Source organism: Malaclemys terrapin, chromosome 1 (assembly GCF_027887155.1).
Source record: "Malaclemys terrapin pileata isolate rMalTer1 chromosome 1, rMalTer1.hap1, whole genome shotgun sequence".
NCBI classification, from domain to species: Eukaryota; Metazoa; Chordata; order Testudines; family Emydidae; genus Malaclemys; species Malaclemys terrapin.
Genome location: NC_071505.1, coordinates 21105513 through 21119750, shown reverse-complemented (window position 1 = coordinate 21119750; position 14238 = coordinate 21105513). Strand labels below are relative to the sequence as shown.

At 43.3% G+C, this 14238-nt stretch overlaps 1 protein-coding gene across 3 annotated transcripts in view; it reads right to left on the bottom strand.

Moving 5' to 3' along the window:
- The window catches only part of HGF (hepatocyte growth factor), a 79131-nt gene extending 77251 nt beyond the window's left edge, over positions 1 to 1880 (bottom strand). For 2 of the 3 annotated variants that reach the window (XM_054017328.1, XM_054017347.1), the window contains exon 1: positions 1650 to 1718. Coding sequence is in view for 1 of the 3 variants with exons in the window: in XM_054017337.1 (XP_053873312.1) it covers positions 1650 to 1725 (76 nt within the window). In the remaining 2 variants the exon portion in view is untranslated. Of the gene's footprint in view, positions 1 to 1649 lie in introns of all 3 variants that reach the window. The other variant, XM_054017337.1, reaches the window with a different exon arrangement.
- Positions 1881 to 14238: the final 12358 nt, after the last annotated feature.

Sequence of the window (14238 nt, the reverse complement as noted above, 5' to 3'; positions counted from 1 at the left end):
AATACTTGAAATCAATGGGAGTAGAGGGCACACAGCACTTCTCATGAAATGTTCAGCACCTTACAGAATTAGGCTCTTATCTTAGAAGAATATGACAGGATTAATTGAAAGTGATACCATCAGTATATTTGTGACTTGCACATTCAAAACACAAAATAATCCTGTTTCAAATTATTTGTGCAATTCATTATCACTCTTTTGTATTTAAGAAGACATTGGATGCCTCCTGGAGATATATCCCGGGATCACGGAATTGAGCCCCAGGTCAAGGCAGCCAGCGAGTTCTTGAGATTATCTGTACTTAGACAGGGGGTTCCCTGTGTAAATCCTGCTTACCCATTACAAGCCTTTGGGAAACTGCAGCTGCTTCCTCCAAGACACCACAGTGCAACTGCAGTCTATAAAACAGGTAGTTGTGTATTATGCCTTCAGAACCTGTCCCACAACTCCAGGCTCTCTGCGTGTGTCTGTGCTGGACCTCCGCATTGTTTATCTGTCCTCCTGCTCTCTGCAGGTATATTGCCCACTGCTGGCAGATCTTCTCCCTGAGCTGCATGTTATCTTTTCCTTCTGTCTGTCTAGCAGAGTAGCAGTCTGTCCTTCACTGCTTTGGGGACGGAAGGAAGGAAGGAAGAAAGGAAGGAAGGAAAGGTGTGTGGAAATCTTTGTAAAACATTTTTCCTCAAGTGCCTCACCAAAGAGCCAATAGGAATGCAAAGCCAGTCCCTCCGCTATCAAAAGGAGCACTTTAGGAAATAAATTCAACTAGACAGCTTCCAAGAATTGATTGTTTATTATTGTTCAATCCTAGCACCTTCCACGCCCCCAATTTCATCAGGAACTGAATTGAGACACTAATTAAATTAGAATTAATTCAAGCTTAGAAATAGCATATTCCTGCTGCTTAATGTGCACAAAGACATGCCTGCTATTTGGACAGTGACTCCAAGGCACATACTATCACATGTTTTGGATGTTCGTTATCTCACAGTTATTTAATCTATTACTGTGCAATAAAGTACAGATGTTTCTTCTTGCCCTGATAACAGCTGAGAGTTCCAAGAAGCAATCATGAAATACTGTCTACCATTTTTAGTTCATCCAGCTCCCTGTCTGTCCTGAGACACCCCTAAATATGGGGATGAGTGAGAAGGTAATGGTGGCTCAGAAGCCCAGAGCTAAACCACACATACAGGCTGTTTGTGCAAAGAATATACACAGAAATACACAAACACGATGAAAAATAATTGGCACAGATAGTATAATATTTCATACACTACTGCCTTTCACACCAAAAGATCCCTAGTGCTCAGAAACTATTCTCCAGCAGAAAGGATAAGATCCCTTCTCCCTCCAGTGCAATCTGTGTGCAGCTTTCAACTTGCCAGAGCAGAAGGATTGTTCCACTAGAAGTGACACTTGGTTTGCAACTCACCATTTGTGCGCTGCAACCATCTGGGAAGGAGTAGGTAGGTGTGTTTGTTTTACTGAGGTAAGGATGGTGTGGGTGGAGATTTTTATACTTTCTCTGTATCCTTTCCCAAAGGTTTGTAAATAGTGCACATTGCCACCCACCATAATAAATGGGAAAAGGAAAGAAAAGGGTGCAGAAAAGAGAGATCGCTGGCAAAGTGAGAGAAAAAACTAACCTGCCAAAGGGATGGTGATGGGAAGCAGCAGCAGCAGATGGAGCAGCAGGACCGGCAGGAGTTTGTTGGCCCACATGCTGCCGCTGGGCTGCAGGGAGGAGGAGAGGAGATGGCTCGTGGAAGGACCCCAGTGCACAGTCGGTCACTAGAGGAGGCTGAGTGAGCCGCGCTGCTTTTTATTGCGATGATCTAAGTTTGTTGTGTGATTAACTGGAAAGATCGGAGTCCCAACTCCCTCTTACGGTAAGAGATTGTTTAACAACATCCCCTCTGCCTCCTCTCCCCCTCCCCTGCACCCAGAAGGAGCTGCCTCCTTCCCTCCCGCCAGCCAGCCGCCCGGCAGGCAGCAGGCAGCCCCTGCGGCAGAGGGGTGCAGGGCGCCCAGGCGAGCTGCATCGCCCGGTGCAGGGGGGCTGGCAGGGCGCTCGCTCAGGCCGGGGAGCCCGGGGGCAGCGCCACGCTCCAGGGTCCTGACCCTGCTCGGCTCACTGGGAGCTTTGCCTTGTCTTCACTGGCCCGGAGCGCGGGGCAAAGGCCGGATTGGGGCCCGCGGAGTGTTACATGGGAACCTAGGTTTGCCCCAAAGGGGTGTGTGGGCGGCGTGGACAGCAGCTGGACCCTTCTCCCCATATCCCCTGTCTCACCGGCGACCAGACCCCTCCCCCATCCCACCAACAGCCGGACCCAGATCCCTCCCTCCTGCCTCACTCCTCACCTGGGGCCATACCCCGTCCCCTGTCTCACCTGCAGCCGGACCCTCTAACCCCCCCCCCCGTCTGTCCCCTGTCTCACCTGCAGCCGGACCCTCTAACCCCCCCCCGTCTGTCCCCTGTCTCACCTGCAGCCAAACCCTCTAACCCCCCACGTCTGTCCCCTGTCTCACCTGCAGCCGGACCCTCTAACCCCCCCGTCTGTCCCCTGTCTCACCTGCAGCCGGACCCTCTAACCCCCCCGTCTGTCCCCTGTCTCACCTGCAGCCGGACCCTCTAACCCCCCCGTCGGTCCCCTGCCTCACCTGCAGCCAAACCCTCTAACCCCCCCATCTGTCCCCTGCCTCACCTGCAGCCAGACCCTCTAACCCCCCACGTCTGTCCCCTGTCTCACCTGCAGCCGCCCCCCCCCGCATTTTCTGCCTCACCTGCAGCCAGACCCACCCAGTCCCCTGCCTCACCTGCAGCCAGACCCTCTAACCCCCCCCCCCCCGTCTGTCCCCTGTCTCACCTGCAGCCGGACCCTCTAACCCCCCCATCTGTCCCCTGCCTCATCTGCAGCCAGACCCTCTAACCCCCCCGTCTGTCCCATGCCTCACCTGCAGCCAAACCCTCTAACCCCCCCGTCTGTCCCCTGCCTCACCTGCAGCCAAACCCTCTAACCCCCCCCGTCTGTCCCCTGCCTCACCTGCAGCCAGACCCTCTAACCCCCCCATCTGTCCCCTGTCTCACCTGCAGCCGGACCCTCTAACCCCCACGTCTGTCCCCTGCCTCACCTGCAGCCAGACCCCCCCCCCATTTCCTGCTTCACCTGCAGCCAGTCCCACCCAGTCCCCTGCCTCAGCTGGGGCCAGAACTCCTCAGCCAGAAGCCTGCCTCCTGCCTCACCTACCGCCAGACCCCCTCACCTGTAGTTAGACCCTCCTGCCTCACCTGCTGCCAGGCCTCTGACTCACCCCTCCCTCTCCTACAGCCAACCCCCTCCCCCCATTCTGCAGCCAGATCACCCCTGCTCTTTCTTCAACCAGACTCCTGACCCGAACCCCCCTCCTTCACCTACAGATAGACCTTCCCCGCTCCTGGCTGCAGCCACACACCCCTGGGCTTCTTCCCTCACCTGCAGCCAGATCACCCCTCCTTCATGCTCTTTCCCTCACCTTCAGCTAGACCCCCAGTCCCCCTCCCTGATAAGCAGTCTTATCACTTATTTCAATCAAATTCTCCCACTGTTTCCAGCACCTGTGACAGCAGCAAGGCAGATAGAAACCCTTCCTCAACTCCCCCCCCCGCAACAACAATTACCCCAATTTCTTCTTCCACACCACACCACCACTCTTCCCATACCATGCAGCCTGACCTCACCATCACCACCCTCACTCCACCAGCCAAGTTCCAGTTCCCTAAAATTGTAGGAACTTAAAAGGGCAGATAAAAAAAGGCAAACACAAGCTGGTCTGGTGCAATTAGAAGAAACAAACAGCAGAATCCAAAGGCGCGTTTATCTTCACATCTTTCATAGGCAAATGTCAACAATGTTTTTTCTATCAAACTTTAGTGTTATTTACACTGAAGCAATGTCATTAATGCTCAATTTAGGTTGTAGATCAATTTAGCAAATAAAATTCTAGAGTTCAGAATAAAGGGAATTATCTGTTCTGGCTCCTGCACTGATCTTAACTCTGTCCTCTTATCCCAAGAACCCACCCTCTCTGTCTCACAGGGCCATCTTTGGCTAATATATGTGGGGCACAGACAACACAAGCAGGCAGGAAACCATAATTCCCTTCATTTTCCACAAACCAGCCAGAGACCTCCACATGTTGCCATGCCAACCTTAACAGCATCCATATTCAGTCTCCTTGTATTATTCAGAGACACCCTCTCCCTCCCCTTTACCAACTCCTACTATCTGCATTAATACTGCTTATCATTTTTTACCCCTATCTTTGCCCCACTTACCAAATGCAAGCAAAAAGGGTGAGTTGAGGTAACAAACAAAAAAAAACAGTCTAATGCATATTTTGGGGGCTTAGTGTGCAGGTGCTGGGTGGTGTTGGTGGCCTTTGATATACAGGAAATCGGAATTGATGTGTCTTCTGGCCTTAAACCCTATGACTCTGTCAAAAAAAAAATGGCCTTTTTTCTAAAACAGAATATTTTTGGAGAAAAATAAATTTCCATTTTTGAATTCCCCAAACATTCATTTTTTTCTTCCTCCTTCCATTTTATTTGTCGCAGTGGTACAATGGAAAAAGGAGTTGGCAAAGAGAAGATAAGTGAAGGGAAAGAAGAAAATGGGCAAAGGGGTCTGTGCAGCTAAACAAATTTTTAAAGGAACATTTTTGCAAACAATTTCAAATTAAAAAAAATGTTCCTTTTCAAAACTTTCAAAATGAAAGTTACTTCTAAATTTTTCAAAAAAAAAAAAAAAAAAAGAAAGTTTATCAACCAGGTTTAATCCCTACTCAAGCCTGGAAGCATCAGGAACCACCACCACCCATTCTCCACCCATGGGCCTGACACCCTTCTTACCACCACCAAACCTCCCCTACCATATCTTTGTTTGGATTAAAACCTCTGCAATCTCATCCACCCTCCCAACATGAGCTAGACACTCCACCTTTCCCATAGGTAAATTTTTAAATTAATGGAGATAGCCTATCTCCTAGAACTGGAAGGGACCTTGAAAGGTCATCAAGTCCAGCCCCCTGCCTTCACTAGCAGGACCAAGTACTGATTTTGCCCCAGATCCCTAAGTGGCCCCCTCAAGGATTGAGCTCATAACCATGGGTTTAGCAGGCTAATGCTCAAACCACTGAGCTATCCCTCCCCCGCAAGTTTACCATCTCAGTAAGAGCTACAAACCCCTATCTTTGTCCCACCTACCAAATGCAGGCAAGGAGGGTGAGTTAAGGTCATATTAAGCATTTAACAAAAACAACATTCTAATGCATAATGCATGTTGTCTTGAAATGGCTATACTATAATAAGTCATAATTGATTTCTGGTCCCCCTCTCCAATAAATGGTAACAAAATGATGACAGTGGAAAAACAAAACCTCAAATCACTCATCTTCTAAGACTCACCACTTTATTGTATTCTTTTCTCCATCCTTGATTGTCCATTTAGGGCCTGATTTTTAATACCCACTTTCTCTGTTTTGTGCCTTGCAGATGCAAATCATGGCATGTAAACATCTATTTACTGGATTAACTAATTATGCAAGATTCTTAGGGCATAAATCTTGTTTTAATACTCGTTTGTAAAGAGTTTGGCATACTTCTGATGCTATATAAACAATTATACTGCTCTACAGCCAAAATGCTTCTGAAATAAATGTACTCTAACTTTACCAATTCTGGGTCACTGAGAACGAAAATGATGCTTAAAATTGTTGATTGGCTCTAGTTTTCAAGATATGCTATTGGGTCAGTATATACGACCCTTGACTTGGGAATGGCGGAGGATAAGTGAGTTATAAAGGGAAGGGATCTCAATTTAAACCAGAAATGACTAAAATACATCTTTGACTGGATCTAGGAATAAATCTATGACTGGGTTTGGACAGTACTTGCTTTTTAGGCAAAACAATGAATGATGCAATCTGAAGCTGGTATTGTGTCATAAATTATATGAATTGCATCGTATTATTCCTAGAAGTCATGGATGATGTAATCATAAAGAAGCTTACATCACTCTGCTGAACAAAGTGCCCTATATCAGCTCTAGAAATCATACAGTGTCTTGCTCTCTTATTTGTCAGTGTTTGATTTTGCAAAGGGACACATTTCTGTTTAGCCAAAGTGAGCAGAGATGCCTCGTACTTGTGTGAACAGTGCAGATAATTTCTGCTATGTTTGTTGTGAAGTGACTTTTGCATCACAAAAGTGCAGTATAACCACTATGGTTAAGAAAGCCTATCACCTTTATTTTGGCTGCAAAATTGGAGATCAGGATAAGAGGTGGGCCCCACACATATGCTGCAACACTTGTGCAACAAATCTTCACCAGTGGTTGAACAGGAAAAGGAAATGTATGCCTTTTGCAGTGCCAATGATTTGGAGAGAGCCAACAGATCATACCAGCAATTGTTACTTCTGCATGGTGCCTCCAGTTGGGAAAGGTGTGTCAAAGAAGAAAAAGTGGACTATGCCTTATCCAAACATTTCATCAGCTATACGCCCAGTACCCCACGGAGAAGGACTGCTGGTTCCTGATGCGCCAGAATCATTCTCACTTGAGTCAGACAAGGAAGAGGATGAAACTTCTGGTCCTGAACCATCAATGTCACAGGACCCACATTTTCTCCCATCCTCCTCCTCTGAACCACACCTCATAACACAAGGTGAACTGAATGACCTTGGCAGGGATTTGGAACTATCCAAGAGTAAGGCAGAGCTGTTGGGCCCAGACTACAGCAGTGGAATCTCCTGGCAGGTGATGTTAGGGTGTCCATGTTCCGTGACCATCAAAAGGATCTTGTCCCATTCTTCTTATGGAAGGTGATCTAGTAGCCTGCAACAACATCGATGGTGTGATGGCAGCCCTCAACATCGTTCACAATCCAGATGAGTGGAGACTGTTCATTGATTCATCGAAGACAAGTCTTAAAGCGTTTTACTGCATAATGGCAATGTTTTGCCATCAATTCCAGTTGGTCATGCAGTCCATATGAAGGAAACCTATGACAACATGAAACAACTTTTGAGGTGCATAAACTATGACCAACATCAGTGGCAGCTTTGTGGCGATTTGAAGGTTGTGGCTCTCTTGCTTGGTCTGCAGACTGGAGACACAAAGTACTGCTGTTTTCTCTGCGAATGGGATAGTCGTGCAAGAGATTCCCACTACATCAAGAAAGATTGGCCACTCCGACAGTCATTGGAGCCTGGGAGGAAAAGTGTTCAGCATCCCCCACTTGTTGAATCAAGGAAGATTTTGTTACCACCCTTACACATCAAGCTGGGTCTGATGAAGAACTTTGTCAAGGCCATTGACGAAACACAAGCAGCTTTCAAGTACCTCGGTGGAAAATTTCCAAGGTTAAGTAAAGCTAAGATAAAGGAAGGTGTCTTTGTTGGTCCTCAGATTCGTGAACTTCTTCGAGATGATGCATTTGACCATGCACTGCGTGGCAAGGAAAAGACGGCATGGAAAGCCTTCCAGTTAGTGGCAATAAATTTTCTCAGAAACAACAAGGCAGACAACTACAGGTTGTTGGTGGAAAACCTCCTCAAGGCATACAAAAGCCTTGGTTGCAACATGTCACTAAAGATACATTTTTTGCACTCTCATCTAGATCTTTTTGCACCGAACTGCGGAGCAGTGAACGATGAGCACGGCGAGCACTTTCACCAGGGCATTGCAACAATGGAGAAACGCTATCAGGGCAAATGGAGCCCATCAATGCTTGCAGACTATTGCTGGACAGTGACAAGAGATGCTCCATTTAATGAATACAAGAGACAAGCCAAGAAGCGCTGAGTAGACACTGAATAGGACTAAACTATATACATAATAGTTTTTTGCCTTTTGTTTCATAATAAATTTTATTTATATAAATCTTTTGCTGATTTTTAAAGCGTTACATAAACAGGACAGGTGAAATATGATCATGTAAAGCAACCATAAACACATGAAAAGACCTAGGTTTACAATTTATGATTAAAACTCTACTATCTACACAATATACATAGACATAAAATGTAAAAACTTAAATATCTTAGAAACAGTAGCCAATCAGTTGTTTTAATTGTCATATTTGAATTCAGCACATCAAAATACATAATAAATAGCACATTTTATCTCTGAAGCAGATGACTTCTCAAAAATTGTAGACCAGTGTTATTAATATATTTTTCTTCCTCCTGCAAACTAACAAAAACATTAATCTAATCTTGATGGATGGTTAACATAATGTGGTGGGCAGGCAAAGGTACGGGACAGAGTTGAGGATGGTTTTGGAACCTGGACTGAGAATTTACTCACTCTTCTTTAAATTCCATTGTTTTGTTTCTTCAGACTGGGATTTTCCAAAGTCCCTAAGGGAGCTAGCCACCAAACTCACCTTGAATTTCCATGGGATTTGGACACCTAAACTCCGTTAGCATCTTTTGAAAATTCCTGCCTTCAGTATTTTTTTAGTCTACAACAAAAGTCTTGGTTTTGCGAAATAGTTTTCAAATATTGTTTAAAGAAAAAAAAATCAAGAAGCAAGACCAGATATTTATTTAACTTGGGTACCATTTTGAAAAGTGCTCAAGTGACGTAGGAACTGAAGTCCCATTTTCTTGTTCATTTTACCCTAGATGTATTGACTCTGAGCTGCTAATAGGAGTAAATAGTTGCAAAAGTTTATTTTGCTTGGTAAAGTAAGCAGACATGAGCAAAGATCTAGGTGAGCAAATGCATAAAAGTCGCTATTTTTATACAATCCCTTATCTGACCATAACCACACTTTAATCTGTTTTTCAGATATAGCACCCAGTGCAGAAATCTCAAATATTCACAATTTTGACTTTGACAAAATTAGCCTTGACAAAAGATACTGAGTCCAAATTAAGTTTAAAGGGAAGCATTTTTAGTCACATGAATCACCTAATGTGTTCAAAATAAATCTTTAAAAAAAAACCTTGGCTTATATATCGTATTAAGCGTATGAATGGTTTGTGTATCACTGTGAACCATGTATTGTGTGCACTCCATGGGGAAAAGGTTGCAACAGCTCCTCCAGGAAGTGAAAACAGTAGGAGATGACTAAGGCAAATCACTCAGGTTATAACACTGCTAGAGAACTACCACCTCCTAGGGAGGCTCACATATTATAGTTCAAAATGATAAATTAGAGAAGATGGGGATTAATATGAGAATTGGAAAACAGTTAAGGAATTGGTTAAAGGGGAGACTACAACAGGTCATACTGAAAAGTGAACTGTCAGACTGGATCGAGGTTACTAATGGAGTTCCTCAGGGATCTGTCTTGGGACCAATCTTATTTATTAATGACCTTGGCACAAAAAGTAAATAAAATAAAATTTGCAGATGACACAAAGTTGGGAGGTATTGCCAATAGAGAGGAGGACCAGAATGTCATACAAGAAGATCTAGATGACCTTGAAAACTGAAATAATGGAAATGGGATGAAATTGAATAGTGCAAAGTGCAAGGTCAGGCACTTAGGGATTAACAACAAGAATTTTTGCTATAAACTAGGGTCTTATTGGTTGGAAGCAATGGAAGAGGAGAAAGACCTGGGTATATTGGTTGCTCACAGGATGACTATGAACCGCCAATGTGATGAGGCTGTGAAAAAGGCTAATGCAATCCTAGGATGCATCAGGCAAGGTATTTCCAGTAGAAATAGGAAATCGTTAGTACCATTATACAAGGCACTAGTGCGACCTCATCTGGAATACTATGTGCAATTCTGGTCTCCCATGTTTAAGAAAGTTGAATTCAAACTAGAACAGGTGCAGAGAAGGGTTTTTAGGATGATCAGAGGAATGGAGAACCTACTGTATGAGAGAAGACTCATAGAGACTGGCTTGCTTAGCCTAATCAAAAGAAGGCTGAGGGGAAATATGATTGTTGCCTATATTTACATCCAAGATATAAATAGCAGGGAGGGAGAAGAGTTATTTCAGTTAAGTGTCAATGTTGACACAAGAACAAATGGATATAAACTGGCCATCAGCAAGTTGATTGACAGAAGCAGGGAGTGGATGACAGGAGATGGACCATTCAATGATTACCTGTTCTGTTCATTCCCTCTGGGGCACCTGGCATTGACCACTGTCAGAAGACAGGATACTAGGCTAGATGGACCATTGGTCTGACACAGTGTGGACATTCTTCTGTTCTTCTGTTCTAAGTTTAGGCTTGAAATTAGATGAAGATTTCTGGAACAGCCTTCCAAGGGGAGTAGTGGGAACTAGCTTCAAAACTGAGCTTGGTAAATTTATGGCGGGGATGAGAGTGCCTATAATGGCATGTAGCCGATCTGCCACTGCTAGTAGCGAATATCCCCAATGGCTGGTGATAGGACACTAGATGGGGAGGGCTCTGAGTTACTAAAAATAATTATTTCCCAGGTATCTGGCTGTTGGGTTTTGCCAAAATGCCCAGGGTCTATCTGATCACCATATTTGGGGTTGCGAAGGGATTTCCCCCAGGTCAGATTGACAGAGACCCTGGAGGGTTTTCACCTTCATCTGCAGCATGGGACATGGGTCACTTTCAGGTTTAAACTAGAGTAAATGGTGTATTCTCTGTAACTTGAAGTCTTTAAATCATGGTTTGAGGACTTCAGTAACTCAGCCAGATGTTATGGGTCTATTGCAGGAGTAGGTGGTGAGGTTCTGTGGTCTACAATGTACAGGAGGTCAGATTAGATTATTATGATGGTCCTTCTCACCTTGAAATCTATGAGTCTATTTTTACTGTCTTTAAAAACAGGACAACATAAGACAGGGAAAAGAAAAGTCCAGTGCATAGATTGGGATAACTACATGCCACAAAATCTCATTTAGATATTAAACTGGGGTCTACCAAGATCAAAGACAACTCTAATTATTTACAAACTTTCTTACTTCTTCATCCCTATGTTTTTGCATGAAATTCCATATATTTTTTTTCAAGATGACACTGGAGCCTAGGTTCTATTTTAATGGCTCAACTCTTTGGTAGATATAGGACCTAATACTGTTCTCACTGTACTCAATTGTAAGGGTTTTTTTTTTTAAGTGGGCTATGTATACATACATATATATGTATCTATGTATGCATTTATTTAGATTATTTAAGCATCTGACCTATATTCTGAGTATTTTGTAACAACTTAATAAAAAAAATTAAAACAATGATATTTGTCTTGTCATTGTGTTAACAAAATAAAAACCTACCCCCTTCCCCATTTAATTACAAATCCCTCCAACCATATCACCAATTCCCCATCCCATTGATCCACTTCCACACCACATCTTGTAAAGGGAGGGAGGGATAGCTCAGTGGTTTGAACATTGGCCTGCTAAACCCAGGGTTGTGAGCTTAATCCTTGAGAGGGTCACTTGGGGATCTAGGGCAAAATCAGTACTTAGACCTGCTAGTGAAGGCAGGCAGGGGGCTGGACTCAATGACCTTTCAAGGTCCCTTCCAGTTCTAGGAGATGGGATAGCTCCATTAATTAAAAAAGAGAAAATGTATTTTCTTTTGATCATTGTTCTTTTCATTATTAATTATTATTAAGGCATAATGCAAATATGGTTACTTCTATAGAGGAGTTCCATTAAAGTCAATGGGGCTCCATGCCAGAGTACTATATTTGCAGGTATAAGTGTTTACAGGATCAAGCCCTTAAAGTTCAGGCCTGCTCTGAAAAAATGGTTATGTAAAAATTGCAGCACCGATCTAATTCAGCAGATCTACTCCTTGTGCATATTCAGAATATATATCTACTGACTTAGGAGTTAAAAATAGTACTTTTGTTTTGTTTTGTTTCTATTTCATTCACTCCTTTTAGCCCTGCAGTGCCAACACAGCCAAGAGAGGGTAAACATCATCAGCAGAATTGTGAACTAAATTCCAATCAATTACATCTGTGTTACTCGTGTCTAACTTGATCTGCAGAACCTTTTCTACTGATTCTGATGTGTAAGAATGAAAAATCCTCACTTGAATCTTAGATCCCAGGTTCAATTTGTGAGGCTGGCAGTTAGAAAAATAAACATAATTTTACTTGCAAAGTGAGTACCTATGATATTGATTAATCTGAAATGGGGGAGTAAACACGGAACCCCATAACACCATGGTTACTAAGGGCTTGTCTATAATTATAGTGCTCCAGAAGTACGGCTGCACCAATGCAGCTGCATAGTGAAGAGGCTACCTACACCAATGGAAGAGCTTCTCCCATCAGCATAGGTACTCCACTTCCTGAGAGGCGGTAGCTATGTCAATACACGAAAGCCCTCCCATCAACACAGCACTGTCTACACCAAGAGTTCAGTCAGTGTACCTGCACTTCTAAGTGACGGAGTTATACCAACATAAGTCTGTAGGTTAGACCAAGCCTAAGTTACTTTCTAGAGGATAGTCACATTGTGCATTTTTAAACATTCATATATTCAGCCATTAGTCAGTTAACCTTCATTTACTATTATGTATGTGTGTATGGTTAGGTGTTAGCAAAAATTATTTAACCAAAATCAATGTATTATTAAGGGGTCTACACTTATGCTACGTGAGTCACACGTCCAGCATCCTTTGTGCTGGAAATATGTTAAAAACTGTGTGTAAGCTTTTATTCTTGGCATATGAAGAGATCATCAAGGACAAGACAGTATTTTGCAGAGCTTTGCTAAAGTAATAAACTCTTATAATTGTTGCAAGATTGTTAAAACTAACAGGGTACAGATATCCAAAAGCCTTGGTTAGTAGGTACAAAATGCATGGGAAAGGAAAATTAGGGTACATCATGTCATAACAAAATTTGGGTAGTTTCCTGTCTATGGTAACTGACTAAGGTACACTTATGGTGAATAGTGAGTTAATATTTTTTGGAGCAGACTACACTGTGACTGCGACCTCTGATTAGGTCAGTTTAATCTTTGCCTGTGTGTATGTACTGTTATATGTTTGATTAAGCAAAGTTATCTGATGACTTATCAATAAAAGAACCATAACATAGTCACCCTTAATATACCTGTCACTACCAGGAGCGGCGCCAGGGTTTTTGCCGCCCTAGGCGGCAGCGCTCCTCCTCTGAGCATTTGGCGGTGGGGGTCCTTCTGCTCTGCGTCTTCAGGGCACCGAAGACCCGGAGCGGAAGGATCCCCCCTCCGCCGAATTTCCGCCGAGAGCGGCAAAATGCCGCCCCCCAAATCCTACCACCCTAGGCGACCACCTAGGGTCACCAAGTGGAAGTGCCGGCCCTGATCACTACTGCTCCTCCTTTAATACAGGGGTTCTAGCTCATAGCCCAGAGTTTTGTCACACTTACTGAATGTGTATTCTTTTTCTTTGAAATGTAGTCTAAAAGCAATAGGCTACCTGGCCTCTTCTCTCTGTGTTTATTGCCCACTGCCTCTGGAAACTTGTCTTTTTCCAGAGTGATTTAATTTTTTTTAGTTAAATTATTCAAATGTAGTAATGTTTATGCATGCATTCTGAAGATTATTTATTACCAGAGAATCCCATCTTCCATTTTAAATTAAAAAAAAATAGCCTCTATAGTTGTGGAGAAAAACTTGAAAATGTGAACCTTAAATGCTCCAACACCAATAGTCAAATAAAAAGAATCTAAAATGGGGGCCTGACTCATGATTTTTGAACTCCTGAGGCTGACAATACTGCTACCCTTACTCTGAAGCTACATTAGGTGCAAATAGTATTGTCGTTGGCATAAAGAAGAAAGGCATTAAAAACCAGAGAAAAATATTTAAAAATAAGACACAGACTTGGCCCAGCAGCTGTCAGAGAACCAAGGGACCTCTTCTTCCCATCTGACTCTTTCATAACAGAAACATCATGTCTGAGAAATAATGAGAAAACCTCACCAAAAAAAAAAAAAATGATGCTGGAAGAAAAGTTGCAGATGTTACATCATAGAGACATTAATAACAAAGGTTAATGCAATGGATACTAAACTAGAGAAATACGTTGGCTGTGCTCAGAGAATGTCTCCTCCCTTTTACAAAGATTCTGCCAGTTTGAGACAGACTTCCTGTACATAAAGACCAGGATTAAAAAGATCATCTAATTTTTTCATTGACTTCATTGGGCTTTGGATCAGGCTCAAGATGCAAACTTCTGCCTTTACTGTTGATATCTCTCAGATAGAAACTTTTGAAGTACACCCACTTTTTGATAAGAGAATGAATGA